Raw genomic sequence first — 27,044 nt, forward strand, 5'->3', positions numbered from 1 at the left:
TCAGGCTGGTCTGGACTTACTGAGCTGAAACCGTTCCACCTCAACACCCTCACCTTCAGTAACTGGAACTACTGTGGTATTAGATGTATATATATATTTTATATATTTTTTCCAAGAAAAACCACTGCTGCCTGGCTCCTAGCAAATAATTTTAAAGGAGTTGTAAAGCAAGATTTAAAAACGAAGGACAGTGGACAATTTAAAAGGAAATAAAATTATAAATCTGACATATAAAAATGTTTGCTTATGGATTAAAGATGGCTATTCGTATTCTCTCTCAAGATTGAACAGGTGGCTCCCCGGTGGGTACCCTTGTTTGGGTAGTGAACACTGAAAGAAATTTGCTGCTTGCATGCCTGTAATTCTCTTGCTTTTGGTTACTTTATTCTACACCAACTTTCGAGGTCATGTACTAAGCCTGTGATGCTTCCATTAGCGTGGCTGTAGCACTATGATGAAAACGGCCTTCTAAGTAGTTGTCAAGAGCTTGGAAATCATTCATGTTTCTTGAATCCAACAATCCTACACTTGAAGACAGAACACTCAACCTCTCATGCAGGCAATGACGTGTTCACGAGGCAAGCATAGCATGGTGGAATAGGCCTGTGGGTGGAAGCACTCATGAAGTGGACATAGGATCAGCAGTTTGAGGCCAGCCTAGGTTAGTTACATGATGAGACCTGTTTCAAAAAACAAAATAGGGCTGGAGAGTTGGCTCAACAGTTAAGAGCACTGGTTACTGGCTGTTCTTCCAGAAGTCCTGAGTTCAATTCCCGCAACCATTTGTAATGAGATCTGGTGCCCTCTTCTGGCCTGCCTTTCTACCTGCAGGCAGAATACTGTATACATCTTTAATAAACTGGGCGTGTTGTCACACACCTTTAATCCCAGCACTGAGGCAGATCTCTAGTGGTGCAATACAGCAAGATCTAGTCTCAAAAAACAAAAACCAAGAGGCTCATAATGACCCTCCTGCCTCAGCTTCCCAAGTGATAGAATTAATGACAGGCATGGACCACCACACCCTAGACTCTACATTCAAACCTCTATGAAAGAGAAGATAGAAAAAACAAGGCTTTCAAAATTTGATTATGAGCTGGGTGTGGTGGCTCATATCTGTAATCCTAGCACTGGGACCTGGACAACTTTGCCTGCTTCCAGACACCTGGAACACAGAATGAGAGGCTTTTTCCAAAAACAAGCCAACTAAAGCGTGGTGGTGATACTGGAGAGAAGGCTCAGTTGCTCTGGGAAAAGTCCAGAGTTCAATCCCTAGGACCTGTCAGGTAGCTCGTACACACCTGGGACTCAAGCTCCAGGGGCTTTGATGTCTCTAGTCTCCATAGGTGTCTGAATGCCACATTCACATGCCCCACACAGACATTACTAAAAATAAGGTAAACCTAAAGGAAAAAAAATGTTGACTCAGAAGTGTTCCTCTTCATGGAAATGTTTGTGAGAAAGATGAAAGAGGTCAGTGATACGAAGAAAAACCAGAGGATGGGTGTGTCCTTTTGTTTCCAGCCTCCCAGAGGTTCAGTGCCTCAGATGCACGGTGCAGGTTAACACATGTATGTTTCCTACAAGTCAGTTGTATCCTATGATCGTGATCCTCAGGGCTGGAACTCAAGCACAGCGAAACTGTCTGCTCTTGATGCACCATGGGTCTGCAAATGAGAAGGCCTCTGCCGGGCTTGGTAAAGCAGCTGTGGGAATGTGGGTGGGCAGAACTGACCCAGAGGAAGCTGTGGATCCCAGCCCGCTGCTCTCTCCGCTTCTCTGCCCGGGACCTTGCTCTGTCTTCCCTCGTGCAATCTGGGATTGCTAAAATATTGGCTCCAATGCTTGGGTGACTGTTTTGTTGTTCCAGACTGGTAGAGCACCCTCAGTTTCAGACTGAGCAGCCCAGCTCAGCCCTCAGCAGCAGGACACACAGGAGGCATGCTACCACTCCTCTGGCAGCTGTCATCCAGGTTATCTTTTTTTATATTTTGCTTTTGGAGACAGGGTCTCTCTCTATAGTCCTTGCTGTCCCAGAACTCACTCTGTAGACCAAGTTGGCCTTGAACTCACAGAGAGCCACCTGTCTCTGCCTCCTGAGTGCTGGAATCAAAAAAATATGCTACCAATGTCTGGTTCCAGTTTTTTGTTTTGTTTCGTTGTTTTTGTTTGTTGTTTATTTGTTTTGAGACAGGGTTTCTCTGGGTAACTTTGGAGCCTGTCCTGGAACTAGCTTGCAGACCAGGCTGGACTCAAATTCAGAGATCCACCTGCCTCTGCCTCCCGAGTGCTGGGATTAAAGGCGTGCGCCACCACTGCCTGGGTTGTTTTAATTTAGAACAGTGTCTCACTCTATTCTAAAGACAGTTTAGGCTGGTCTCAAACTCACAGCGATTCTCCAGCCTCAGCAAGGCTGAGATAGCATCCGGTTCCTCTTGAAGGATGATTGGGCTGAGGACAAGGGAAGCTGAGGAAGAACCTAGGCAGAGGGAATGCAAGTTCAAAGTTATGGTGATACAAACACTAGTGGTTCATTCTTATCCAGAAAGTGGAGTGCGTTTTAAAGAGGCTCTGTCTGGTAGAGGAGGTTAGCCCTAGTGGAGCCTGGAATGAGATTAGGCTTGATCTACAGCATGGGGAGCCATGGAAGGGTGCTAAGCCAGAGGGTGGAGTATGGCTAGGTGCTACACTGGGTGAGCTCACTTTACAAGCAGTGTAGGACTTCTCACCTCAGGCTGGATGAGGTCAGTGCACCTGGGGTGGTTCAGCTCTGACTGGATCCATTCAGTGACACCCTCACATTCCTCAGGGCTGCATGGATCACGCAATCAGGGTAAGAACTTTCAACACAGCTGTGAACAATGTTCCTAAAAGGAAGCGCTCCTCCTGCAAGGATGACTAAGTCATCAGAACCTCCGTGATGTGCTGAGGTTGGAATGCTATGTCTGGAGCCAAAGGATCTTGGGACATCTTTGGCCCCACAATAGCCATTTATCGTCCTCCGTACATGACATCACATCTTTGTGCTGCTACCTAAGGTTCCCACCAATGTTGGCTGCCACTGTCGGCTTTACTTTTTTTTTTTTTTTTTTTTGGTTTTTCGAGACAGGGTTTCTCTGTAGCTTTGGAGCCTGTCCTAGAACTAGCTCTTGTAGACCAGGCTGGCCTTGAACTCACAGAGATCCACCTGCCTCTGCCTCCCGAGTGCTGGGATTAAGGGCGTGTGCCACCACAGCCCAGTGTTTTGTTGTTATTGTTGTTTTATTTTACTTTTTTCAAGACAGAATTTCTCTGTGTAGCCTTGGCTGTCTTGGAACTCACCCTGTAGACCAGACTGGCCTCAAACTCTGACTTTCACCCTAGAAACATAGCACATACACACTCAACTACCTACCTATCCACTAAATGTTATAATAAAAAGGGCAGCATTTCATCTAGCCCAGGCTAACCCCAAACCCAAGTGGCAGAGGATGGCCTCTGATCCTACCACCTGAGTGCTTGGATTACAGGTCTTCATCACTATGCCAGCTAACTTGAATTCGTTTAAGGCATTTTAGTATGGGTTGAGCTGCAATGTGTTTTGTCTCTGTGTGACGTTTGGTTGGACCATGATATTCCGACCTTTGTATGGGTGAGGTGTGAGAAGGCAGTGTGCCTGGGTGGGATTATTCCTGGTGAGTGGCGGCTGGAATGCAGGGAGTCTGTCCATCAGGGGTAACTGGGAGAGGGGGAGGAAAGACCTCGCCCTTCATTTGGGTGAGGCTCTGAATGCAGCCCAGGGTTGTGCCTCGGCTCTTTCAAGGCCTCTGTACGACAGGGCTACTCAACTCTTCACCACCAGAAGCTTAAATCAGTGGGGTTATTAGCTTGGGCATCGACATCCTGGGGACAATCTCCCGCCCGCATGGTTAGCTGGCCAAAGACAGTTTCCTGCCTCCCAGCCACCGCTGTGGGTGCACAGCAGTTCTGCCATGGAGGTTGCTTGGGCCAGGGCTCCTTCCACAAACCTCCTAAAATAGCACCCTAGGCCCTGCTTCCTTCATCTCTTCTTCAGCTGGCCACTTTGCTGACCTTCCATCTCATCATGTCTTCCTGGATTTGCCCCTCCCTGGCTTACTAAGGAGCAGGGAGCCGGAAGCTGAGCCTGGAGAGGTGGGCAGGACTGGAATGCCAAAGGAACTCAGGCTTGCATCATGTTCTATGTTAAGCATTTTTTTTTTTTTCCGAGACAGGGTTTCTCTGTAGCTTTGGGGTCTATCTTGGAACTAGCTCTTGTAGATCAGGCTGGCCTCAAATTCACAGAGATCCGCCTGCCTCTGCCTCCCGAGTGCTGGGATTAAATGTGTGCACCACTACTGCCCGGCTATGCTAAGAATTTTTTTTTTTTTATAATGTTACTTCTTTAAAAAAAGATTTATTTATTTATTTATTTATTTATTTATTATACAACATTCTGCCTCCATGTATACCTGCAGGCCAGAAGAGGGCACCAGATCTCACTACAGATGGCTGTGAGCCATCACGTGGTTGCTGGGAATTGAACTCAGGACCTCTGGAAGAGCAGCTAGTGCTCTTAACCACTGAGCCATCTCTCCAGCCCTGCTAAGAATTTTTTAAAAACAGATCTGTAAAAAACTGTATAGGGCCCTGATCATCTGCAAATACTGGGTCGGTATGCCACCCCGGTCCAGTGTCCTCACATAGGCAGATAGGAAGCCTTTTCTATGTGGCCTTCACAGGGGCCTAGCTGGAGCTGTGGCTTCTGCCTTGGTTTGAACCTTGGGCTTTAGTTGGCCAAGTCTATGACCTTTGGCCATGTAGCTTCTGCTTCTGAAGCCTGGGGTGAATGATGGAAGCAAGATGGCTGAGTTTGCTGCTGGAGCCCTTTGGCACGATGGGCTTCACTGCCTTAGGCTTCCCGAGGACCCTAACGGTGGCCGCCTCTGTGTATGTGTTCTTTGCCTTCACGCTGTTTGTCTGCACCTTCTGCAGGTCTGTGCTGTGCTTCTTGGCAAGGTGCATATTCCCCAGGAACTTGGGGTCGACCCCCTTAAGAGAACTGTACAGAGGTTTCTGTGCCATTTACGGGATTGGCGGTGCGTGGTGTGGTTCTTGGGCTCCCTATGGTAACTGGCAGCTCCCGAAGCTCCTTATACTAAGCATTTATGCTTGCCAGTTGCCAAGTACTTTGATAAAACTTCAGCATCTAAGGTCTTCCCCTTTCTTTCTCTTTTTTGTTTTTCAAGACAGGGTTTCTCTGTGTAGCAGCCCTGGCTGTCTTGGAACTTGCTTTGTGGACCAAACTGGCCTCAAAATTACAGAGATCCACCTGCTTCAGCCTCCCAAGTGCTGAAATCAAGGACGTGCACCCCCACCACCGGATTTTGAGGTCTTTCCCAGAACTGGACATGACCAGGACTTCAGGCCCTGACACCACACAAGCCACCTCTGATAGCTAACTTTTACGAGTCATCTAAAAACCAAAAAGCACCAAGGTCATCTGAAATGAGTTGGTATAGAATATATTTTACTCTTTAAAAATAAGACTTTCTGCGGCCATAGCTTCTATGTACAAAAATAAACATCTTCATATAAATAACTCACATGGCAGGAGGGGGAAGAGGTACAGAGGCCTCCTTAGGAGTCACCAAGCAGTGAAGGCCAGGACTGGGAGAATGTGCGGAAGACCCTCAGGCTTGGTCTGCTGAGGTGACAGTTTGGGGCAGAAGAGGACAGGGCTGCACTGCAGCCAGAACGCAGTCTTTCACCCCAGCCTGGACCCAGACAGGAGTTTCCCATGAGTCCTGTGTGCTAGGATGCTCTCAGCCAAGCAGTAGCCGTTCTCTTCCGGTTATCAGATAAGTTTGGGGTGGCTGAGTCAGCGGAAGAGATGCAGAGAGCGGCACCGGGCCTTCCAGGGATCCACCGTGCATCTCACCCCCCATTCACTGCTTCCCAGGGCAGTGTGGCCCCGTGAGGGTCTCTGCGATTCAGACGACCTTTCAATCAGTGGCTAGACCCAGTCCCCTAGAATAGAGCTGTCAGGAGCTAGGGTGGCAGCGGGGGACTACGTGGGCTCATCAGGGGCTGGGTGGACGTAGGCTCCGGGCAGTGGTGGTGGGTGGAGGGCCACAGTCATGGAGGTAGTCACTCTGGCAAAACTCTGGGGCAGGGTGGCGGGCATGCCCCACCTGAGCCCACCTCCCCGTGGAGCTGCAGGGCTTAGGACCTGTGGGCTCTCCTTGTAGATCTGTACCACCTGGAAGAGACCCCAGTCCCAGTGAGTCCCTTCGTGGAGATCACCACTACTGTTGACAGGCTGGGCTCCTGTCAGAGCTCACAATCAAGATTGCCAGGCTGCGCAAACCCTCTGGTCTGGGCCCTACAAGGGTAAGGCCCGTCCCACCGAAGGCTGAGGGCCTTGGCAATGGGCCTGCCCTGCCTCTTGCTTTGCCATCCCATCCCTGAGGGTGAGCACAGTGCGAGAGTTTGGTCACCTGTGGTGGGGGGCCCAGGATGGAGAGCAGTACAGGCAGCAGCAGGAGTCCATGGAGCAGGCCCAGGAGTGTTAGCACTGTCAGCACCACGAAGAAGTACCTGGGGGGAAAGAAGGAGGGTTGGTGGCCAGACCCTGAGGTCAGGGTGGGTCGTCCCCTCTTCCTGAGCCCTCTTGTACCTTATGATGAAGTCAAAGTTGGAACCAGCAAGCATGAGCAGGCCCAGCAACGTGGAGACAGCCCCATCGGTCACAGGGGCAAATGTTTGCTCTAGAGCCCGAGCGGCGCGAAGGTTCCGGCTCCCCTGGGCGGTCAGGAAGCCCTAGGGAGAGAGTCCTGGGGTTCTTCCTCTGCCGACCACAGCCAGCTCACCCAGTGTCCCCAGTGGCTGTTTATCTATCTGGGGTGCACCCAGGAGAACTAACTTTGTGGGAATGGTCTGAAAGCATTGCTGAGTCCACTCTGGGAACATGAGAGATGTGTCTGGCCGCACGGAGTGATGCCCAGAGAGGTGTCAATGGTGTTTGGTCAGTTTTGATGACGCCAGGCTGCTCATTCATCAAAGCACTGCTGCCTATGGCGGCCTTTGTGCCATGATGGTGAGATTATGTCACTTGCAGAGTCCGAAACACTTACTACCCAGCCTTTCACAAAAAACTGCACGGGGCCAGCAAGATGGCTCAGTGGAAAAGGGTGCTTGCTGCCAAGCCTGGTGATTTGAATTTATTTTATTTATTTAATTTATTTTTTTTTTTTTTTTTTTTTTTTTAAATTGAAGCTGTATGTTTTTTTTTAATATTTATTTATTTATTATGTATACAATATTCTGTCTGTATGCCTGAAGGCCAGTTGAGGGCGCCAGACGTCTTTACAGATGGTTGTGAGCCACCATGTGGTTGCTGGGAATTGAACTCAGGACCTTTGGAAGAGCAGGCAATGCTCTTAACCACTGAGCCATCTCTCCAGCCCCTTTATTTAATTTATTAATTGTTATTATTATTATTGGTTTTTCGAGACAGAGTTTCTCTGTGGCTTTGGAGCCTGTCCTGGAACTAGCTCTGTAGACCAGGCTGGTCTCGAACTCACAGAGATCCGCCTGCCTCTGCCTCCCAAGTGCTGGGAAGGTGGTGATTTGAATTTAATTCCCAGGGCTAACAAACTGGACGGAGGGAACTAGCTATTGCAATTGTCCTTTGGACACGCCTCCCTCAAAATTAAATATGTGTAATAATAAAACGTGTGTGCCAACTCCTGGCCCACACCTGACTTAGGGTAATAATAGAGTAACTTTTTTTTTTTTTTAAGATTTTTGTCTTTGTTTTATATGTACGGTTTGCCTGCATGTGTATATGTGCACCTCATGTGTGCAGTGCCTGAAGAGGCCATAAGAGAGGCTTTGGGTCCCCTGAGGCAAGTACAGATGTTTTGTGAGTGGCCAAGTGGGTGCTGGAACCTTAATCTGGGCCCTCTGCAAGAGCAGCCAGCATTGTTTACTGTGGAGCTGTCTCCCTAGTTCCTCAGGGTAGCATTTAAAATTCTTTCTTTGTGCTGTTCTGCACACTGGCTCCCCCTTCCCCCATCAGTGCTGGGGAATATCTGATCAGGTGTGCATTCAACTACTGAAGTATAGCTATAATCCTTTAGTATTTATTTGAGGCAGGGACTGATGTAGTTTGGACTGGTTTCTGACTTGCAACAAAGCCCAGGCTGGCCTCAAACTCATAGCTGTGGATGAACTCATCCTCCTGCCTCCACCAATCAAGGAAGAGACTATAGGTGTGTGCCACTATGCCCTATTCATTTATTGCTTTATTTTTTTAAATGTATACAGTGTGCTGTCTATTTTGCCTGCACACCAGAAGAGGGCACCAGGTCTCATTACAGATGGTTGTGAACTCAGGGAATTGATCTGTGGAAGAGCAGGCAATGCTCTTAACCGCTGAGCCATCTCTCCAGCTCCCTTATTTGCTGGTTTTAGACAAGGTCTTGCAGATCACTATGTAGACTAGGCTGCCCTTTAAACTATGGCAATCCTGTTTTTGACTCCTGAGTGCTTGGATTACAGACGTGTACAATCACAGCAGGCTAGTATATTGTTCTCATAATCTATTATGGGGCTGTGGGGACGGGCGAGGAATGCTATTTGCGAGGCTAACTGCTGTGCTGGTGCTTCAGCTGGCCTGTGAGAGTGACGCCCCAGGAGAGCCCTGGACTCTCTTTGGCTCTAACACATTTATTTCAGTAGAATCCTCCTTCATACCCACATTGCTATCTGTGCAATTTCTGCTCTCCTTTATAGCAAAACTACCTAAAGGAATTGTTGGTTCCTAGGCATGAGGACATGGCCTAATGGCAGAGCACCTGCCTGGTGTGTAGGAGTTTGATCTGAAGTCTGAAAACGCGAAAGTCAAAGGCAGGAGGATCAGGAAATCAAGGTCATCCCCAGCCAGGCCACGCGGTGGGTCAGCCTAGATTACATAAGACTGCCTCAGGGAAAATAATGTTTTCTGTCTTCCCACCTTCCATTCTGTCTTTACACCATTCCAAACAGGCCTTTCTTTCTCTCTCACTACAGAGAGGCCCTTATTTGCTTACTTATTTACTGGCCATCTAGACTAATTAAGATACTAATTAAGCCTGCAGAGATAGCTAAGTAGTTAAGAGCACTGGCTGCTCTTCCAGAGGACCTAGGTTCAATTCCCAGCACCCACATGGCAGCTCACAGCTGTCTGTAACTCCAGTTCTAGGAGATCTGACACCTTCACACCAATGCACAGAAAATAAATTTAAATAAATTATTCTAAAAAATAGAATAAAGGGGGCTGGAGAGATGGCTCAGAGGTTAAGAGCAGACTGTTCTTCCAGAGGTTCTGAGTTCAATTCCCAGCAACCATCTGTAATGAGATCTGGTGCCCTCTTCTGGCCTGCAGGGACACATGCAAGTAGAAAGCTGTATACATAATTAATAAATAAATCTTAAAAAAAATAGAATAAAGGTGTGCAACCATTATGCCCATTTTAAACAGTTCCTAGCACACAGAAAGTGATCGCACCCTTTTTGTTAAATACTGATCAGCTGACCTTTCCTCCCAGGGCCTAGGCTTACCAGAACCACATGAACTGTGAATTCAACACCAATGCCCACAGAGGCCACAAGGATCACCACAGGGATGGCACTCAGCTTGATGCCCAGGAATCCCATGATACCAAAGAGCTCAACAGTCATCATGGCCAGGACCAGCACCTGTGGAGGGCAGGGCTCACTCAGGGTCTGCACAGGGCAGGGTGGGTGCTGCTGGGGTCTCTCCCACTCCATCCTGCAAACACTCACTATGAGGCCGGCTGTCCACGGATCGAGGAGCAGCAGAGCACAGACAAGGAAGGTGCACACCAGCAAGATGCAGATGGCCAACAGGAAGCAGCGTCGCAGCCCCAGATACTGCTCCCAGAAGAGGAAGGGGGAGCCACTGGGGTAGGCATGTACTCCTGCCTGGCCTGCCTCCGTGCATGCTGCCCGGGCCCCCTCGATGGCTTCTACGAAGTCTGCAGTCTTCTGGAGTCCATGCAACAGGAAGGGGAACTGGGCAAACTCCAAGGGCTGGGCTGCTGGGACTGTGGGGGGGGGGGGCAGAGAGACAGAGGGAGGGTGTCAGGATGAGTGGGATGGTGGGCGGGGGTGCAGGGTCAGGGCCATGCGGCTGAGGACAGGTTCCCGGCGAGCCCCCCAGCACTCACTGCGAAGGTTCTCCCCAGTGGTATCGTATTTGTCATGCAGCCATTCCGGAGGTGGGGGATAGAAGTTGGCCTGAGAGGCTGCTAGCCCCAGGGGATCACTGCTCACCCACACAGTTAGCCCCACGTAGAAGAGTTCTGGTGGAATTAGTCCTTCCTTGTCCACCAGTTTCCTTGTGGTCAGCTGGGAAGGCAGAGAAGGCTTAAGGCCTGGGCCCTGTGGTCTAGAGCCCACCAGTGCTCTTTGGCCGACTCCTCACCTGGTTGAAATCCAGAGGCTCCTGGGCATTCCCAGTTTGGATGAGCAGTTTGTAGGCCAGGGCGCCATCCTCAGAGCCGTTGCGGTAAGAGTGGCGGGTAATGCGTCCAGAAGCCCAATCTTGGTCAAATGCAGCCTGGATACCTGCAGTACACAGGATGGGCCAGTGTGGGCAGAGACTGCTCGTCTAAATTTCCCAACTGCTCAGACCCAAATAATCAAACAGAAATATTAATTACAACACTGTTCGACCAATCATTTAGGCATATTCCTAGCTAGCTCTTACATCTTGAATTAACCCATTTCTATTCATCTATGTATTGGCACGAGGCTGTGGTTTACTGGTAAGGATCTGGCATCTGTCTCCTTTGGCAGCTACATGGCATCTCCTTGATTCTGCCTACTTTCTCTCTATATCTCTGTTCAGATTTCCTGCCTGGCCTTGCTCTGCGAAGCCATTGGCCAAAACAACTTTATTCATTAACATATTCCCAGCATACAGAGGGGAATCCCACATCATCTCCCCTCTTCTGTCTAATTTAAAAGAAAGGTTTTAACTTTAACATATAAAATTATATGTAACAAAACAAGTATCAAGCAAGAATTACAGTTACAATATTTAGTCTATTTGTATCTGGCAAAATTAAAAAAAATACACCATCATCTATTTTATCTTTGAGAGTCTATAAAGTTTCATATTTATCTTTTATCATAACTAAAGGAAAACTGTAATTATAACTATTTGTCTTCAACTCTATCAAAGACCCCAGAAGGATATAATATTACCTAAGTAAACAGGAAGTGCATTGTGAGCAACTTCCAAAGTTCTAGATTGACAGACATGTCGCTGCCTAGACAGTCACGATGGCTTAGGGCTCTAGACTGTGCTTGGAAGCAGTCCGACAGGTGAGTCTATGGCTCTAGACTGTGCTCTGAAGCCGTCCCACATGTGAGTCTCTATGGCTCTAGACCGTGCTTGGAAGCCGTCCCACACGTGAGTCTCTATGGCTCTAGACCGTGCTCTGAAGCCGTCCCCCACGTGGGTCTCTATGGTTCTAGACCGTGCTTGGAAGCCGTCCCACACGTGAGTCTCTATGGCTCTAGACTGTGCTCTGAAGCCGTCCCACACGTGAGTCTCTATGGCTCTAGACCGTGCTCTGAAGCCGTCCCACATGTGGGTCTCTTGGCTCTAGACCCTGCTCTGAAGCCGTCCCACACGTGGGTCTCTTGGCTCTAGACCGTGCTCTGAAGCCGTCCCACACGTGGGTCTCTTGGCTCTAGACCGTGCTCTGAAGCCGTCCCACACGTGGGTCTCTTGGCTCTAGACCGTGCTCTGAAGCCGTCCCACACGTGGGTCTCTTGGCTCTAGACCGTGCTCTGAAGCCGTCCCACACGTGGGTCTCTATGGCTCTAGACCGTGCTCTGAAGCCCTACCACACGTGGGTCTCTTGGCCTTACCTTGCAGCCAGCTGCGGTAGTAGTGCAGCCAGGTGCGGGGTGCCTGGGAGGCAGGCGGGGGCAGCACGGCCTTGAGGGAGCTGAAGCGCTGGTGCAGATCAAAGAGGGCACGTTGGGAGTGGGCGTAGTCAAAGCCACCCTGCGTCACCAGGGCCACCTCATACAAGGAGAAGTACCTGAGCTGGGCGCTCAGGAAGGCATGTTCCTTGGTGCCCCGAGGTACCACATCTGTCAGGGCCAGCCCATCTTGTACCAAGGTGGCTCCATAGAGGCTCAGGCCCAAAAGTGCCCCAAAGAACATCAGCACCAGGGCCTGTGGAAAACGGGAACTAAGCAGGAGGCCTAGGGCTGCCCTCCAGCCCGCTGCCCTCCTTGGGGCCAGACATGCCGAGTCCCTGTTCTGCCGCACCTGGACTAACCTTGGCATGTGTCTGGAGCAGTAATGGAGCAAACTGATATCGGGCAAAATGGGCAAGAGTCCAGTGGGCACAGAGCAGGGGCCTGCAGGCTGCCTTTGGCCTTGCCCCCTCCTCCTGGCCTAAAAGGTCCCGTGTGGACCCTCCAGTGCTATAGAGTTCAGAGCCCAGTGGGTCGGAAGGTGGGGATATCAGGTGGGTTTGAGGAGGCAAAATGGTGACTACGTGCTGGCTGCTGGCTTCGCAGTGGGTGAAAGCTTGCACCGTGGCCGTCAGGTGGGCAACGCCCACCGGCACTGTTCTGTCCCCTAGCTCCTGGGGCAGGATCTGAATGACTTGAGCAGGACAGGGGCTGAAAGAGTCAGAGAGAAGCCGATGAGTCATGCGCTAGCCGTGGGGGAGAGGACAGCTAGGATAAGGTTGAGGAAGGAAAAGGGCGGGCACCCAGGGACAGCACCTAGAGAAGCAGCAGAGCACATCTAGGCGTTGGCGGTGGCGGCGGCAGAGGTCGAGGCTGAGGATGGCCGGGAAGACGAGCATCACTGCTGCGAAGTTGCAGCCAACCACTATAGCCGCCTGGGAGACAGGATAAAGGCCCGATGAAGCGTGCTCCGAGCTCCATGGCCACCACAATCCCACCTGCCCATTCATGAGGCCTCACCTGGAGGGAGAAAGCCCGCAACGCAGGGATGGGAACCAGGATGGCCATGAAGAAAGCAACCATGTTGTTGATGGATGTCAGAGCGACACTGGTGCCCGTGCGCCTCAAACACTCACCCATTCGCTCCTGCCGGGACAGAACAGGGACACACTCTCAGGTCACAGAGGAGGGGAGGCTCAGAAACTTGGCAGGGAAGAAATTCAGATGCCACAGCAGTCAACTATGAATGGGCACGTGCCGGTCTAAGGTCTTGAATTACATCACTGATCCTACGCCAGCCCTCAGGACCCCAGCACGGCTACTGTTACTCCCATTTCTGTGCGGGCAGATGGACGCACAGAAAGGTTAATGAGCCAATCAGACAAGATTACTCAAACCAAGAGGCTCTTAACCACTTTGATGAACTTCAGCTGGGCCCAGGCTGATAGACGGGTTCTTACTGGGAGAGGGGTGTCGGGGGGAGCCTTTGTGAAGGCATGTGCCAGCAGGAATATGTCATCCACGCCGATGCCCAGAGCCAAAAAGGGCAGGACCTGGAGGGGCAGAGGGGGGACAATCAGGCATCTGGAGGAACCGTGTAGCTTGGGACGACCACTGAAGGCTGCCCCCAAGTCCTGGTCTACCTGAGTAGTAGCGGCATTGAAAGTGATGCCAAGCAGGGCACAAAGTCCAAGGCCTGAGGCCACTGCCAGGGCCACCAGCAACACCCCAGCAAGACCTACGGCCCCCTGGGACTGGGCACAGTCCCACCGTAGCATTGTTACGCAGGCATAGGCCAGCTGTGGGGAGAGGACACAATCTCAGACAGGGACTTCCAGGGTGGGAACTTGCTGGGTGGGGTGAGGCAGGGCTGCTAGATGCGGGACCCACCATGAGCAGGTAGCCTCCCACCACGCGGGTGGCACTGACTTCAGAGAACTCGTGCAGGATATCGTCCAGGCTGGTGGAGGAGAAGGCGTGGATCTGCTGGGATGCATTGGCAGGGAGAGCTTCCTGGGCTAGCTGGGGAGACAGGGTGGCCGTGAGGGGGCAGGAGGGAGGGAGGGGTGGCCTCAGCGAGCTCGCCTTTGGCTCTGCCCACACTGACCTGCACGAAGCGCCGCTGCCAGGTCTGTAGCACTGTGCTGGCCTGCTCCTCGCTCCAGCCGATGTCGTGCGTCTGGTAGTCACCCCGGAAGTGCTCGTACAGCTGACGGGGACTCATCAGCAGGAAGGTGCTCTGCAAGGCTTCTGCCCTGGTTGGGGATACAGCGGGGGTGGGGTGTGTGTGTCAGAGCTTGTGGGTCTTTGGGGCGCTTTCTCCAGAACTGCCTAGCATTACGGTGTGGACGTCCAGGTACCCTCACCAAGTCCCAGGGGACGCCCGACCTCAGCAGCTGTCCTTGGAGATCCCTGGCCATGCCCCCCAGCAGTAGCTCCTCTTGCCAGTGCATGAACTTGTGGGAGAAGCCATGACAGCCCCCACTCAGCTCTTGAGCCACACTGGGAGCCTAGAGGGGAAGAGAAAGAGCTTTATAAATCTTTAGAATTTTAAAAATTATATTTATTTATGTGTGTGCACATGTTTGAGCATGCAAGCATGCCAGTGTGTATGTGGAGGAGGCAGAGGTCGGAGGATAGCTTCTGAGATTGTTTCTCTCTCTCTCCATCATGTGGGTCCTGGGAATCAAACTTGGGTCATCAGGCTTGGTGACGAGTGCCTTTACCTGCTGAGCCACCTCAGCAGCCCTGAGTTGAATATACTGAGAGCTCTAAGAGGCCAGGGATAATGCGCCATGGTGGAGCACCCGCCTAACGAGCACGCACAAGGCTCTGGATTCGATCACCATTACTATCACATACAGAAAAGGAGAGGTGGAAGTGTGATCCAGCCCAGCCCGGTGATACACATCTGTACATCTGCACACCCAGCAATCAGGACGTGTGTGTGTGTGCAAGCACGCGCACGCACGCACGTGTTCTCCAAAGGACACAGGAGGAATCAAAGGTCTGGAAAATGGGTTGTTAGAAGGAAGAGGCATAATCACAGAAGGCTCTGAGAGCAGCCCCACCACCAAAGATAGAGGCACTTGGGATATGAGCTATGATAGTCGTAGCTAGCTTTATCTTGCATCCTTTGTTGTCCAGGTTGGCCTTAAACTCACTATGTATCCAGCCTGACCTTAAGCTTCTACTCTGTTTCTACCTCTGGAGTGTGGGGGCTACAGGCATGAGCCATCATGACCACTTTTTTTTGTTGTTTTGTTTTGTTTTGGTTTTTTAAGACAGAGTTTCTCTATGTAACAGTCCTGGCTGTCTTCACTCTGTAGACCAGGTTGGCCTTGAACCCAAAGATCCACCTGCTTCTACCTGCGGACAGTGCCTTTCGGAAGGCAGAGGCAGGCGGATCTCTGTGAGTCTGAGGCCAACCTGGTCTACAAGAGCTAGTTCCAGGACAGGCTCCAAAGCTACAGTGAAACCCTGTCTCGAAAACCAAAAACAAACAAATAAAAAAAAGCATGCACCACCACTGCCTGGCAAGAACAGAACACTTGTGTGTGTTTCCAGAAAACAGATATTGGCAGAGCACCTCTCAGAACACAGAGACACAGGGAAGAGAGAAGGGTGGGAAACCTTCTTTTCTTGGCAGATCTGGCCAGGAACCCACCTGTCTGCTGTGATGGTTGGGGGCACTAGGTGGGCAGTGGGGGTCATCGGGGTCCAGACAAGGTCGCCCAACGTAGGCCTGGCCCACCTGTGCTTTTTCTAGCAGCTCCCTGAAGCCCTCCAGAGAGGCGAAGGGGCCAAGCTCCTCTAGCAGCCGCTGGGGATCCAGGTTGGTCCACTGAATATCAGGACGGCCCCTGGGGAAAGCAAGCCCGTGGTTAATGAAGGTCAGAAATCAATGCCTGCTCGCAGACTTCTGCCATAGGCCCTCCTTCACTCTGCGGACCTCTTCCACAAGGAGATAATGTACGAGGTGTGGCTTGCCTCAGCTACCAGCCTGCTGCAGTGAGCTTTAGACATAAAAGGGGCTAAGACAGACCGCTTGATACGTGGACAGGTCAGAAAACCTCACTACTCCACACTAAGATGGCCAGACCCGCACCTGTGTCTAACAGGCTTTCTTTTCATTCCAAGCAACAACTCAGTTGACAGTCAGTTGCTGCGAGCAGGAAAGTCTCTAGAGATCTTTGCCTGAGGTGTGTGTTCTGTCTAAATCAGACAGGCCTCCTTCCCTTCGGAGGCGAGGGAGAGGCAGGTGGAGAGCCTTGGGCAGCCCTTGGCAAGGCTTTCACCACCCTTTTCACTCACGCCCCCACTCCTCTCCTTTCTTCGGGGGAGTCCCTGGCAGGAGATGAAACAGGCTCCAGGGGCAGCTGGGGCGGCACTCACGGCAAGTAGGCAGAGCCCCCTTGGAGTTTGGCTCCCTCCCAGAAGCAGTCAAGCGGGGTGAGGATCACACACGGGAACAGCTTCTCGATCATCTGCCAAGGACACCCCGGGTCAGTAGGATTCCCTCTGCAATCCTCCCAACACCCCACCTCCAGTGGAGGCTCTGAGCCTTCCCACAGTGACTCACCCTGGGGGCACTCACCCGCTCAATCATCCCATTTTCAATGAGCGGAACTCCTGACTTGTAGCAGATTTTGTTCAAATCCCAGGACCTGCCAAGGCCAGGGCACAGGTGAGCAGTAGGCTAGGGACCCCTGTTCTAGAACTTCTGCAGCATGCGTCCGCGCCCAGCCACCCAGGGCTTCAGCCAGACTTACTTCCCATAAAGTGACACTTGAACTTTACTGGCTGTGAGGGCCGCCTGGAGGTGAAGGCCAAGCGCCTCGGCAGTGAGGACGTTTCCCCCCTCGTGGCGTGCAGTCTGAATCAGCATCTGAGAGGTGTAGGCAGCCTCCTCGCCCAGCTTCTCTCTGGTGTAATGCAGCTCCTGGCTCACCCGGCTGTCCACTGCCGGAGCAAAGAGAAAGGGCTGGGGGAAGGGCCCAGGTAGAGCATGGTGGTCTAGAGTCCAAGCATGACCCACGCTGGCTGGGGCTCAGTGCAAGGGCTTGAAGGTTTGCACGGGTGTCAGTCCATGGTAGAGGGCCTGCCCAGAAGGTATAGGGCCCTGGGCTCAATCTCAGCACCAGAAGGAAGATATCAGTGTGAGCTAGGCTTGCAGGGTTAGAGGAACACCCCGGTTAGTGGCACCCTCAGTCCCACTCTGCTTAGCTGGGCAGACCAAGGAGGGACCACAGGGGCCTGTGGGGAGGGTTTGCTCAAAATCTGGTCTAGAGGCTGCTTCTAGTCAGGAGCATGGGCAGTGATGGCTGTGCCTGGTAACGACAGATCCCGCAGCCCATGGGCAACGGGGAGTCAGTCTTCAGTGTCCTGCTTCCTGATACCGGGGCAAGGGGGGTTAGAGACCCAGACTCCATTCCTCAGCCTCACTGAGAGCCACGCCTGCGGCATCCCTCAAGTTCTGTATTACGCGAGCCATGGAGTCACCCACGCTGCCTGGAGGCCTTACTTGATAGCCACAATCACCCTCTAGAACCCACCTACACTTGTTCCCTGCCTTCCCCTACCCCATTCTATGGCTCTGGCTGGTCTAGAACTAGCCAGGATGTTCTCAAACTTGGGACAATTCTCCTACCTCTGCTTTCCAAGTGTTGGGCTTATAAGTGTGTGCCACCATTCCCAACAGCCAATCTCTTTTTCAAGACCACAGGCTCTCTTTTCTCTTTAAAGATTTATTTATTTATTTATTTAATAGACAAAGTTCTGCCTGCATGTATGCCTGTAGGCCAGAAGAGGGCACCAGATCTCATTATAGATGGTTATGAGCCGTAACGTGGTTGCTAAGTACTGAACCCAGGTCCCCTGGAAGAGCAGCCAGTGTTTCTAACCCCTGAGCTATCTCTCCAGCCCAGGGCCACACAAATTTTCTATCCAGGCCACTTCCTCTTCTTCCCTGCCCACCACTGTCCCCAGTCTCTACTGTGGTACTGACTCCATCCACCATGCTTAGGTTAGCAGCTGCTACATTGGAAGGAAGGTGGACAGGACAGACAAACGCCCCTGTAAGTGAGGGCGCGGAGGCATGGGAGGAGGGAGAAAATGGGGAAGACTTGATAAGAAAGCGGGGCAAAGAAACACAACTTAAAATACACCAGCAGGACTAAAGAATCCTCGGGATAAAATGTCAGACAAAGACAAAGGTCAGCTCACAAGGGTGACGGCAGATAGCAGGGTAGAGAGAACACACTGTACACGGGAGGAGGCCATGGGTTCAGGCGCTAGAACAAGGCTCTCGTCAGACCCTGCTGCTGATGCTCTGTGTCTGGGCAAATTATTATCCCTGAGCCTCAATTCTCACCTTTATTTATTTATTTTAAGATATTAAAAAGACTTTTTAGGTTTATTTATTTTATTTATACAAATTTTTATTTAGTTTATATATGCAAATGTTTTGTCTGCATGCATGTATGTATGTCTGGGGTCCCCAGAGGTCAGATCTTCTGGAACCGGAGTTATGGATTTTGAGCCACCATGTGGGTGCTAGGAATTGGACCTGGGTCTCTGGTAAGAGTAGCCAGCGCTCTTGCCCACCAACCCGTCTCTCAAGCCCATCTTAGTGTGAGGCTGAGTGTGGAGACTCTGACTCCAGCTTCAGAAGCGGAAGCTGGAGGACTGGTGTTGGGTTCCATAGGCTTACAGCACCCTGGTAGACTGGTGTTGAGTCCTACCGGCTTACAGCATCCTGGCTACACGGTGAGCCCTGTCTCAAACACCAACCAACCAACCCAACAAAGAAACAGGCGGCTAGCGCGCCACCCTGGTAGTATTAGAACAAAGGCAGCGGAAAGACCTAGGAAACGGCCCAGAGGTGCGATCTGGAGTTGCGGCAGGTAGTTGCCAGAAGAGAAATGACAACACAGGAAAAGGAGAGGAAACCAGGAGAAGACATGACTGTGCACAGCCGGGAAAAGTGGAAGAGCATCTGCTAAGCTGGTTCTCTAGAAGAGGGGTACACCTGGCTAACCAGCGCACGCCCCACCTTTGTGGTAACAGTGTGTGCCGTGCAGAAGCTCTATTCTACATCCCCTTAACCCACGACTTTTTTTTCTTTTTTGAGAGAAGGGCTCACGTAGCCCAGGCTGGCCCTGAACTTGTTATGTAGTTGAGGGTGATGCGGAACTAATAATCTTCCTGCCTCCCACAGAGATAAACATGCGTGCTTCTAGGCAGTTCTGGGGATGGGCCAGGGCTTTGCGGGAACTAGAAGTCACTCTCCCCGCTGAGACCTCCTCGCTGACACCTCATCTCTGGACCCTCCACTCCTTTTGTTTTCGCAATGGGGCTTCACGGAGTCCAGGCTGTCCTCAAATTTTCTACGTAGCTGCGGCTGGTACTTAAGTAGCTGAGGTAGGATTGAGTTGATTAAGCTGTGAATTTAAGGCCAGCTTGAAGTACTATATGAGATCCTGTTTGAATAACAACAACAATGGATTACTACCTACTAAATTAACAAAAATTTAAAACTGACAGCATTGCTGGACTATAGAGGTCCACCATGGAGCGGAATCTGGTACGTTGTTTCAGTATGTTCGCAAGTACTAGTCCAAAATTTTTACTTTTAGGGGCTGGAGAGATGGCTCAGCAGTTAAGAGCACTGACTGCTCTTCCAGAGGACCCGGGCTCAATTCCCAGCACCCACATGGCAGCTCACAACTGTCTGAAAATGCAGTTCCATGAGATCTGACACCTTCACACCAATGCACATAAAATGAAGTTAAATAAATCAAAAAAAATTATTTTTTAGGGGCTGGAGAGATGGCTCAGAGGTTAAGAGCACTGACTGCTCTTCCAGAGGTCCTGAGTTCAATTCCCAGCAACGCACATGGTGGTTCACAGCCATCTATAATGAGATCTGGCGCCCTCTTCTGGCCTGCAGGCATACATGGAGGCTAAACACTGTGTACATAATAAATAAATAAATCTTTAAAAAAAATTATTTTTAAAAATGTTGCTTTTAAGGACGTAAGAGCTATTGTAGGGTTCATGTCTTGTGATCAGACAGGAATTAGCAGGTTTTGAGCAGAGCCTGGATGAATGACCTGATATTTTCATCATCTGACAAGCCAGTAAGAGGCGGCCATTGGAATCAGAAAAGGGGTTCAGGAACCAGGGCTGTGCACTAATAAAGGTTTGGGGTTTCGATACTGTTAAGAGAGAGCCAGTGGGCTAGAGAGTTGGCTTAGCAGTTAAGAGCACAGGCTGGTCTTTCAGAGGAGCCGGGTTCAATTCCCGGTACCTACATGGCATCCATGTAGCTGCCTGCCACTCCAGCTCCAGGGGATCTGATAGTTTCTGGACTCTGCAGGCACTTGGCAAACACATGGTGCACAGGCATGCACGCAGGCAAACACCATGCACATAAATACACGAGAGAGCGAGCCAGGGAAGAACCATAACGAGGCCAAAGGAGAAGAGACTGAATCGGACAGAGAGTGGGAGTGGGGGTGCGGGGGCTCACAGAAGAGCCCGGCCTCTGCAGACTCTGAGAGGAAGAAGGACAGGGAGGCCCCAAGCAGGCACAGGGGCTGACTTGGCCGGAGTTCTGTGTACTCCAGGGGGCGATGGGAAGGCAGATTTGCATGAAGGCGAGGTTGATTTATTTCCTTAGCCTCTTTGCTAGCCGACTGATTTCACTAGCCATTCTCAGAAAGGCCACTGATTCCTCCCTAGCGCCACAGGGCAAAAACACATTTTCCAAAGTGCCAATCACAAAAGCGCATTGCATTTTGCTAACTGAAGGATTCATCAGTAACATACTCTCGCCAAGTTGAACACAGGAAATTGGTTAGGAGGTTTTTCAACTTTTTTTTCCAGTTTATTTTATCTATCTGTCTGTCTGTCTATCTATCTATCTATCTATCTATCCATCCTCCATTTACCTACCTTCCCACCTATCAACTTATGCACTAGTATTGAACACAGGCTATACATGCTAGGTAAGCAAGTTACCACTATAGCCTCAGTCCTTTTTAAAAAAAGTACTTTTAATTATGAGCGCGTATGTGTGCCTGTGTGTGTGCATGTGCATGCGCGTGTGAACGCTAGAGGTTAAAATGTTGTGTTCCCCTCTGTCACTCTGTTTTTTGAGACAGGTTCTCTCACTGAACCTGGGTCTCACCATTTCTGCTGTGGCACAGGGTCTAGGGTCCACTTGTGTCTGCTCTGCCCACCCCAGTGCTGGAGTTACAGATGTGTGTCCATGGCCTTCACACAGGTGTTGGGTCACGTGCCTGTGTGGCAAGCAAGCACTTTGCCCGCCGAGCTACCTACCCAGTCCTAATACTTTGAGACACCATTTCAATAACCTGCCAAGACTGGTCTTGAATTCACTCTAGCCCAGGAAGTCCTCCAACTATCTCAGCCTACCAAGTAACTGAGATGATCGGCCCGTGCAAACAGGCTCAGCCTTCATCACTTTAAAGAGACACAGGATGGAGTGTGGCGGTGCACGTCTTTAATCTCAGCACTTAGGAAGGCACAAGGCAGGAGCATCAAGGTTATCCCTCAGCATGAAGAAGTTCGTGGTCAGTCTGGCCTACAGGAGACAGGGTCTGCCTTTGTATCCCTGGCTGGCCTAGAGCTCTCAACACACTCCTGCCTCTGCTTCTAAAGGCATAAGCCACCATGTCCAGATATGACTTCAGCTTCCTTGTCTTTTCCTCCTCTTCCTCCATTATCATCCTCACCATTTGGCCCAGACTGGTCTTGACCTCATCTCCCCAGTGCCACCATGTCCAGGAGCAACAGCGTCTTGGGATAAGCCTGAGGACAAGTCTCATATGCTGAAGACAGAAAAGAAAGAAAGAACCTGGGTCCTGGCTGCTGTCCTTCGTCTGCCAGACTAATCACCCAGAATTCTCTACTGCCAAATCTCCTGTTACAAGAACAAAACCTCAGCCTTCTTCCTTCCTGAGCTATGGACCCCCTTCCCTCTCTTTCATGTGGCTACAAGGACTCATAACGATATAATTACTAGTGTTATGCAGAAGATTGAAAAGGTCTTAACTGTGGCATCATCACAGGGTAGGAAGGATGGGTTAATTGCAAGAGACATTAAAAAGAGGAACCAATAAATGAGAACTGGGACCGGCTCCTAGGGATTTAGCTTTGAGCTGCCGCTGATGCCACCGACAGGTGGGTGATCGTGTCCTGCCCTCACATCAAAGGGCTGACCGCTCCTTATCTTCGAGTCAGGCTACCTGTCATCATTGTCATTTACAGAACTATCTATCTGTGTGTGCACGCATGCAGGTGTGCACGTCTATGTCCAAACAAAGAAGGCAAGGGGGGGGGTGCTCTGTCTCCTTGAAGCCAGGCTTTGTGTTTTCTTGGGTATCCCAGACGCTGGGGATTATGCACGCGCACGTGCGCGCGCGCGCGTGTGTGTGTGTGTGTGTGAGACAGAGAGAGAGAGAGAGAGAGAAAGAGAGAGAGAGAGAGACACTCTGCTACATGGGTGCTGGGATCTGAGCTCTGGTCCTTGAGATTGCGCAGCTAACACTCCTAACTACCCAGACATCTTCCCAGCCCTTCCACCTCATTTTCTTTTCTTTTCTTTTTTTTTTTTTTTTTTTGCTTTTTCGAGACACGGTTTCTCTGTGGTTTTGGAGCCTTTCCTGCAACTAGCTCTTGTAGACCAGGCTGGTCTCGAACTCACAGAGATCCACCTGCCTCTGCCTCCCAAGTGCTGGGATTAAAGGCATGCGCCACCACTGCCAGGCTCCACCTCATTTCCTGACACAGTTTGTGCCTGAGCCTGGAGCTCGTGGTTTCAGTGAGACTAGCTGGCAGTCCCAGAATCCGCTTGTCCCTTGTCCCACTCCCCCAGTGTCTGGGCTGCACTGCCACATCTGGCTTTTCCGTGGATGCTGGGGATCACACTCAGGTTCTCACGCGTGTACAGGAAGTAAGTGCATTCCTCACCGAGCCATCCTCCAAGCCCCCCCCAAAAAAAATTTAGGAAAAGCAAAGGAAAACAGGTCACATTTTACAGCCGAGGAGGGCCTTGACCTCTGTTTGAAACTCTGCTGACTGAGGTCCTGCTCCTTCTACTTCCTATCCTAGCAAAACTAGAAACAAAAAAACCTCTAAGGCCCTCAATTTGATCAGCTCCTCATCGGGAAGGGTGTTAAATGGGGAGACTTAACTACAGAGCTACAGAGAAGTGATCACGTCATGGTCACTGCTTTTAGACAGTGATCCTACTAATCTCAACACAAAGGAGTCTACAGCAAGAGGATCCCAAGGATGACACGGGGAGGCCATATCCCAAAGGGTCTAGGAATCAACTACCCCGCTTACGATTCCTTCCTCCCAACAGCAGAAACGGGCAGAGTCCCTCCTTTGAAGGAGGGCAGGAGGGGGATGAGAGAATGTGGATGTTGAAGCAGTGTTTAATTGGGGAAGATCTGGGGAATGCAGAAAGAGGAAGGGAAGGGCACGGGGTGTGTGTGTGGGGGGGAGACTCACTTTATTGTGGCAGGATATTCAAAAGTCGTTTGGGACCACCCAAGCAGCCGTGGTTTGTGTGAGCGCACGCACACATGCGTGTATGCACATGTGGATCCTGATGCTGGGGCAGGCAGGGAGAAACATCTGCTGTGGACCCTAGGGCTGTCTTAAGAGGGTGAGCGCTTAGGAGTCTGCCGAGGGCTGGGGGAGGGTAGAAACTGGGGTGTGGGAGCCCAAGATGCAGGAAGGCGCCAGGAACATCTGCTCCGTATCCTAGGACTTGCCAGCATTTGAAATAACTCAAGGGGGCGAGACAGCGACCTGGGACCTGCCCTGGGTGTGGGCCAGGGCTGGGGAGGTCTGGGGATGGCTGCAAATGCAAATTCCCCAGGAAGGACAGAGAAGCCTGGGACTTCTTCAGACAGCAGCTGCCAGATGAAATCAGGCGTCAGGGAAGAATAGAGCCGTGCTGAAATTATCAATTGCTTAATGCTCCCATTAGGAAGTGGGGATTTGATCCCATTTGACCCTGACTATTGTCTCAAAGTGCAGTCTAGGCTACTTCTCCACTCCAGGGCTGCAGGGCCCTAGGTGTGTGACATTTCTACCCAGAAGTCCAGTCAGATGGTATGATCAAGGGTTCCTATCCTTCCACACCTAACTTTTCTTTTTTTCTCTGGCTTCGCCCCCTTCCCAGTGTCAGGGATCAAACCTAGCTAGGGTCTTGGGCATGCTAGACAAGCCGTCGTCTGCCGTCAGCTACATCCCCAGCGATCTCCCTTCTGGCTGTCCTTTTCTCTCTGTCTCTCTGAGACAGGCTATTGTTGAATTCCAAGACTGAAGCGATTCTCTTGCCTCAACCCCTTGAGTAGCTAGAACCACAGTCTAGCTTCCAGTTTCCCGGTCCCTCCCTGCCTTCTCTTATACAACATGACTACCCTCTGCTTTGTTTTGTGTGGAACTTATCCCAGCACACATTTTACTTTCCTTGGCTACCAAGAAACGAGTCTTGTTCCGTTTGTTAAACTTTGATGTACAATTAAAAAAAAAAGGAGGGGGGCTCACTGGGTGGCGGTGGCACACACCTTTAATGGCAGCACTCAGGAGGCAGAGGGAGGAAGATCTCTGAGTTCGAGGTCAGCCTGGTCTATAGAATATGTTCCAGGACAGCCAGGGCCATACAGAGAAACCCTGTCTCAATGAAAAGAAACAAAACAACCTAGCTATAAAGGTTAAATACACATACATATGATCAAAGCTAAATATTCTAGGGGCTGAGAGATGGCTCAGAGGTTAAGAGCACTGCTTGCTCTTCCAAAGGTCCTGAGTTCAATTCCCAGCAACCACATGGTGGCTCACAACCATCTGTAATGAGATCTGGTGCCCTCTTCTGGCCTGCAGGCATACACGCAGAAAGAATACTGTATACCTAATAAATAAATAAATATTAAAAAAAAAAGCTAAGGGCTGGAGAGATGGCTCAGCGGTTAAGAGCATTGCCTGCTCTTCCAAAGGTCCTGAGTTCAATTCCCAGCAACCACATGGTGGCTCACAACCATCTGTAATGAGATCTGGTGCCCTCTTCTGGCCTGCAGACATACACACAAACAGAATATTGTATACATAATAAATAAATAAATATTTAAAAAAAAAAAAAAAAAAAAAAAAAAGCTAAATATTCTAGAGGCTTAGTCATAGGAGGCTACCATCTAGAGGTGTCCATTTCTGGGTGAGAGAGGTAGAGGGGGAGGCTGAGGGTACAGCTTGATGGTGGAGTCTTGCCTGCATGCACAATGCCCTGGGCTCCATTCACAGCCCTGAGAAAGACTGGGGGAGAGGCAGGCATTCTCCAACATACCCAGATAACCAGACTTGGGAGACTCCCCTCCAGATCCTTGACCAGGTCTGCTGGGACTCAGTGACCAGTTCCTCATCCTGACCTACGTCTTGGGCTTCCACCAAGCAAAGCAGCTATGGCCAGTGTCGGCAACTCACCTTCTACCCAGAGCTGTTCCAGGTCTGTCTCAATTACGGCCACTCGGAGACCCAGTGCCAGAGCCCCAAAGGCCACCAGTCCCAGGAAGAGCACTTTACCACAGTGTCTCTGGATCCTGCACCCCAGGGAGAAGAGGAGGCCTTGGAAGTGAGCACGAAGCCAGAGAGGAGCCTGCAGGCTCCCAGCTAGGATCTGGGATGGAAAGAGAAGGGTCAGCCAGGTGTCAGCTTAATACAGAACCCTTCCCTTGTCTCTCTGTCAAGTCCTACTTTCTGACTTCTGGATGCAGGGCAGGAAGCAGCTACAGATAGAGACTTCAAATTGAAGACTTAACTCTCTTCCGCTCTGCCTTCTCCACAAGCACACCTGAGAATGCCCATTTTATTTTTAGCGTTGTGAGTCATGAACACACACTAGCTGTCAGTTGGGCGCAGAGGCAAACCCACAGACGTACTGTTTTCACTGTCCGGATGATAGGACAGTGAGCTAGTGCTCACTCGTCTTCACAGATCCAGTAACACTTGACCAGACGCCATCACACACTCCGCAGACGGTCAAGTGACAGACAACCCTGCTTCTTCTAGCTTCTCTTCTACTCACCTGAGGAGGCCGAGCTGGAGGTCTGTAGCTTGGAGGCAGCTCTCCAAGAGACAGCGACCTAACCATGCTGGTGAGGATGGGGGGCGCGAGCGCCCCCAACCTGCGTTATCTGAGCGCGTCCATAGGCTAGTTCGGCCCCTTGTGCCGTCCGGCTTCGCCTGGGGATTCCTAGGGGCCGCGAGCGTGCGATCTTGGGGGAGACGCGGGTGTAGACGCACAGGAACAGCCCGGAGCTGCGGTGCGGGGCGCTGGATCTGTGGACCGTGCTCCAAAGTGGGCTCCGCGTGTGAGTGGAACCGGCTGGTTGAGAAGCACCTCACAGCTCCACAGCTCAAGGTGGCGACTGCGGATCTCTCGGGAAGCAGCAGGAGCCTCAGAAAAAGGAGCGGGCCGGGGTGACGCCCTCCCATTGGCTGAGGGGGCCGCAAATTACCCACAACCCGGCTGCCGGATCCGTTGCTAGGTAACGGCGCCGCAGGGGGCGGGGCAGGAGACCACCCAGGCAGGGCCACCCCTTGCCTCGCCTCCCCAGTTCGCCTCCCCGCCCGCGGGGCCCAGGGGGAGGAGAAGGGAGGGCGATCCTGGAGGCGCTAGTCGCTGGCCAAGTTAAGTCAGGATGTTGAGAAAGGGAGTCTGCTGGTCCCCTTAGGGCCACCCTTTCTTCCTGACCCAGCGCAACCCCAAGGAGCTCCTTTCCACTCTCTCCGTGTAGGCCAGAGTCATCGCTCTAAAATGCTTATCTCATGATTGATCCAAAGCCCAGGACCCAGCACCATCCAAGCTATAGCTAAAGCTTCTTCTCCCCTAAGTGCCTCACACCCACTCAGTTGCCTTCCAGTCCCTCAGTAATTTCCTAAACTCGCCATGTTGTTCACAGAGTCTTGCCTTTGTACATATTGGGGCCCCTTTGTCAAACCTG

At 51.1% G+C, this 27,044-nt stretch overlaps 1 protein-coding gene across 6 annotated transcripts; it reads right to left on the reverse strand.

Moving 5' to 3' along the window:
• Window positions 1-5,521: 5,521 nt before the first annotated feature.
• Ptch2 (patched 2) lies at window positions 5,522-26,449 on the reverse strand. 6 transcript variants are annotated; one of them, XM_041651593.1, is made up of 23 exons: window positions 26,126-26,449; window positions 25,525-25,717; window positions 16,776-16,965; window positions 16,601-16,670; window positions 16,399-16,490; window positions 15,671-15,866; window positions 14,392-14,513; window positions 14,111-14,258; window positions 13,894-14,025; window positions 13,647-13,802; window positions 13,464-13,556; window positions 13,024-13,149; window positions 12,820-12,938; window positions 12,356-12,714; window positions 12,123-12,259; window positions 11,947-12,034; window positions 10,490-10,632; window positions 10,233-10,413; window positions 9,829-10,109; window positions 9,604-9,741; window positions 6,677-6,819; window positions 6,498-6,597; window positions 5,522-6,259 (listed from the first exon to the last, which is right to left on the reverse strand). In XM_041651593.1, the coding sequence occupies exons 1-23, from the start codon at window positions 26,189-26,191 to the stop codon at window positions 6,068-6,070; spliced, it is 3,465 nt and encodes a 1,154-aa protein (XP_041507527.1). In that variant the 5' UTR covers window positions 26,192-26,449; the 3' UTR covers window positions 5,522-6,067. The 6 variants fall into 6 exon arrangements, 5 of the variants coding, with proteins under 5 accessions (XP_041507527.1, XP_041507526.1, XP_041507529.1 ...); XM_041651592.1 differs by having other exon boundaries at window positions 11,947-12,259; window positions 12,366-12,714; XR_005974340.1 differs by lacking the exons at window positions 5,522-6,259; window positions 6,498-6,597; window positions 6,677-6,819; window positions 9,604-9,741 and having other exon boundaries at window positions 10,081-10,109; window positions 10,339-10,413; window positions 12,366-12,714.
• Between the last annotated feature and the right edge of the window lie 595 nt (window positions 26,450-27,044).

This window comes from Microtus oregoni, unplaced genomic scaffold (assembly GCF_018167655.1).
Source record: "Microtus oregoni isolate MIOR12 unplaced genomic scaffold, Mior012 000005F_ref0000423, whole genome shotgun sequence".
Taxonomy (NCBI): Eukaryota; Metazoa; Chordata; class Mammalia; order Rodentia; family Cricetidae; genus Microtus; species Microtus oregoni.

Coding starts and splice junctions, on each gene's coding strand:
- Ptch2 (XM_041651592.1), bottom strand. CDS start 26,191: ATGGTTAGGTCGCTGTCTCTTGGAGAGCTGCCTCCAAGCTACAGACCT. Junction 13,803..13,893: donor TGGGAGGCTACCTGCTCATG/GTGGGTCCCGCA, acceptor CTCTCCCCACAG/CTGGCCTATGCCTGCGTAAC. Junction 9,742..9,828: donor CGTGGACAGCCGGCCTCATA/GTGAGTGTTTGC, acceptor TGCCCTCCACAG/GTGCTGGTCCTGGCCATGAT.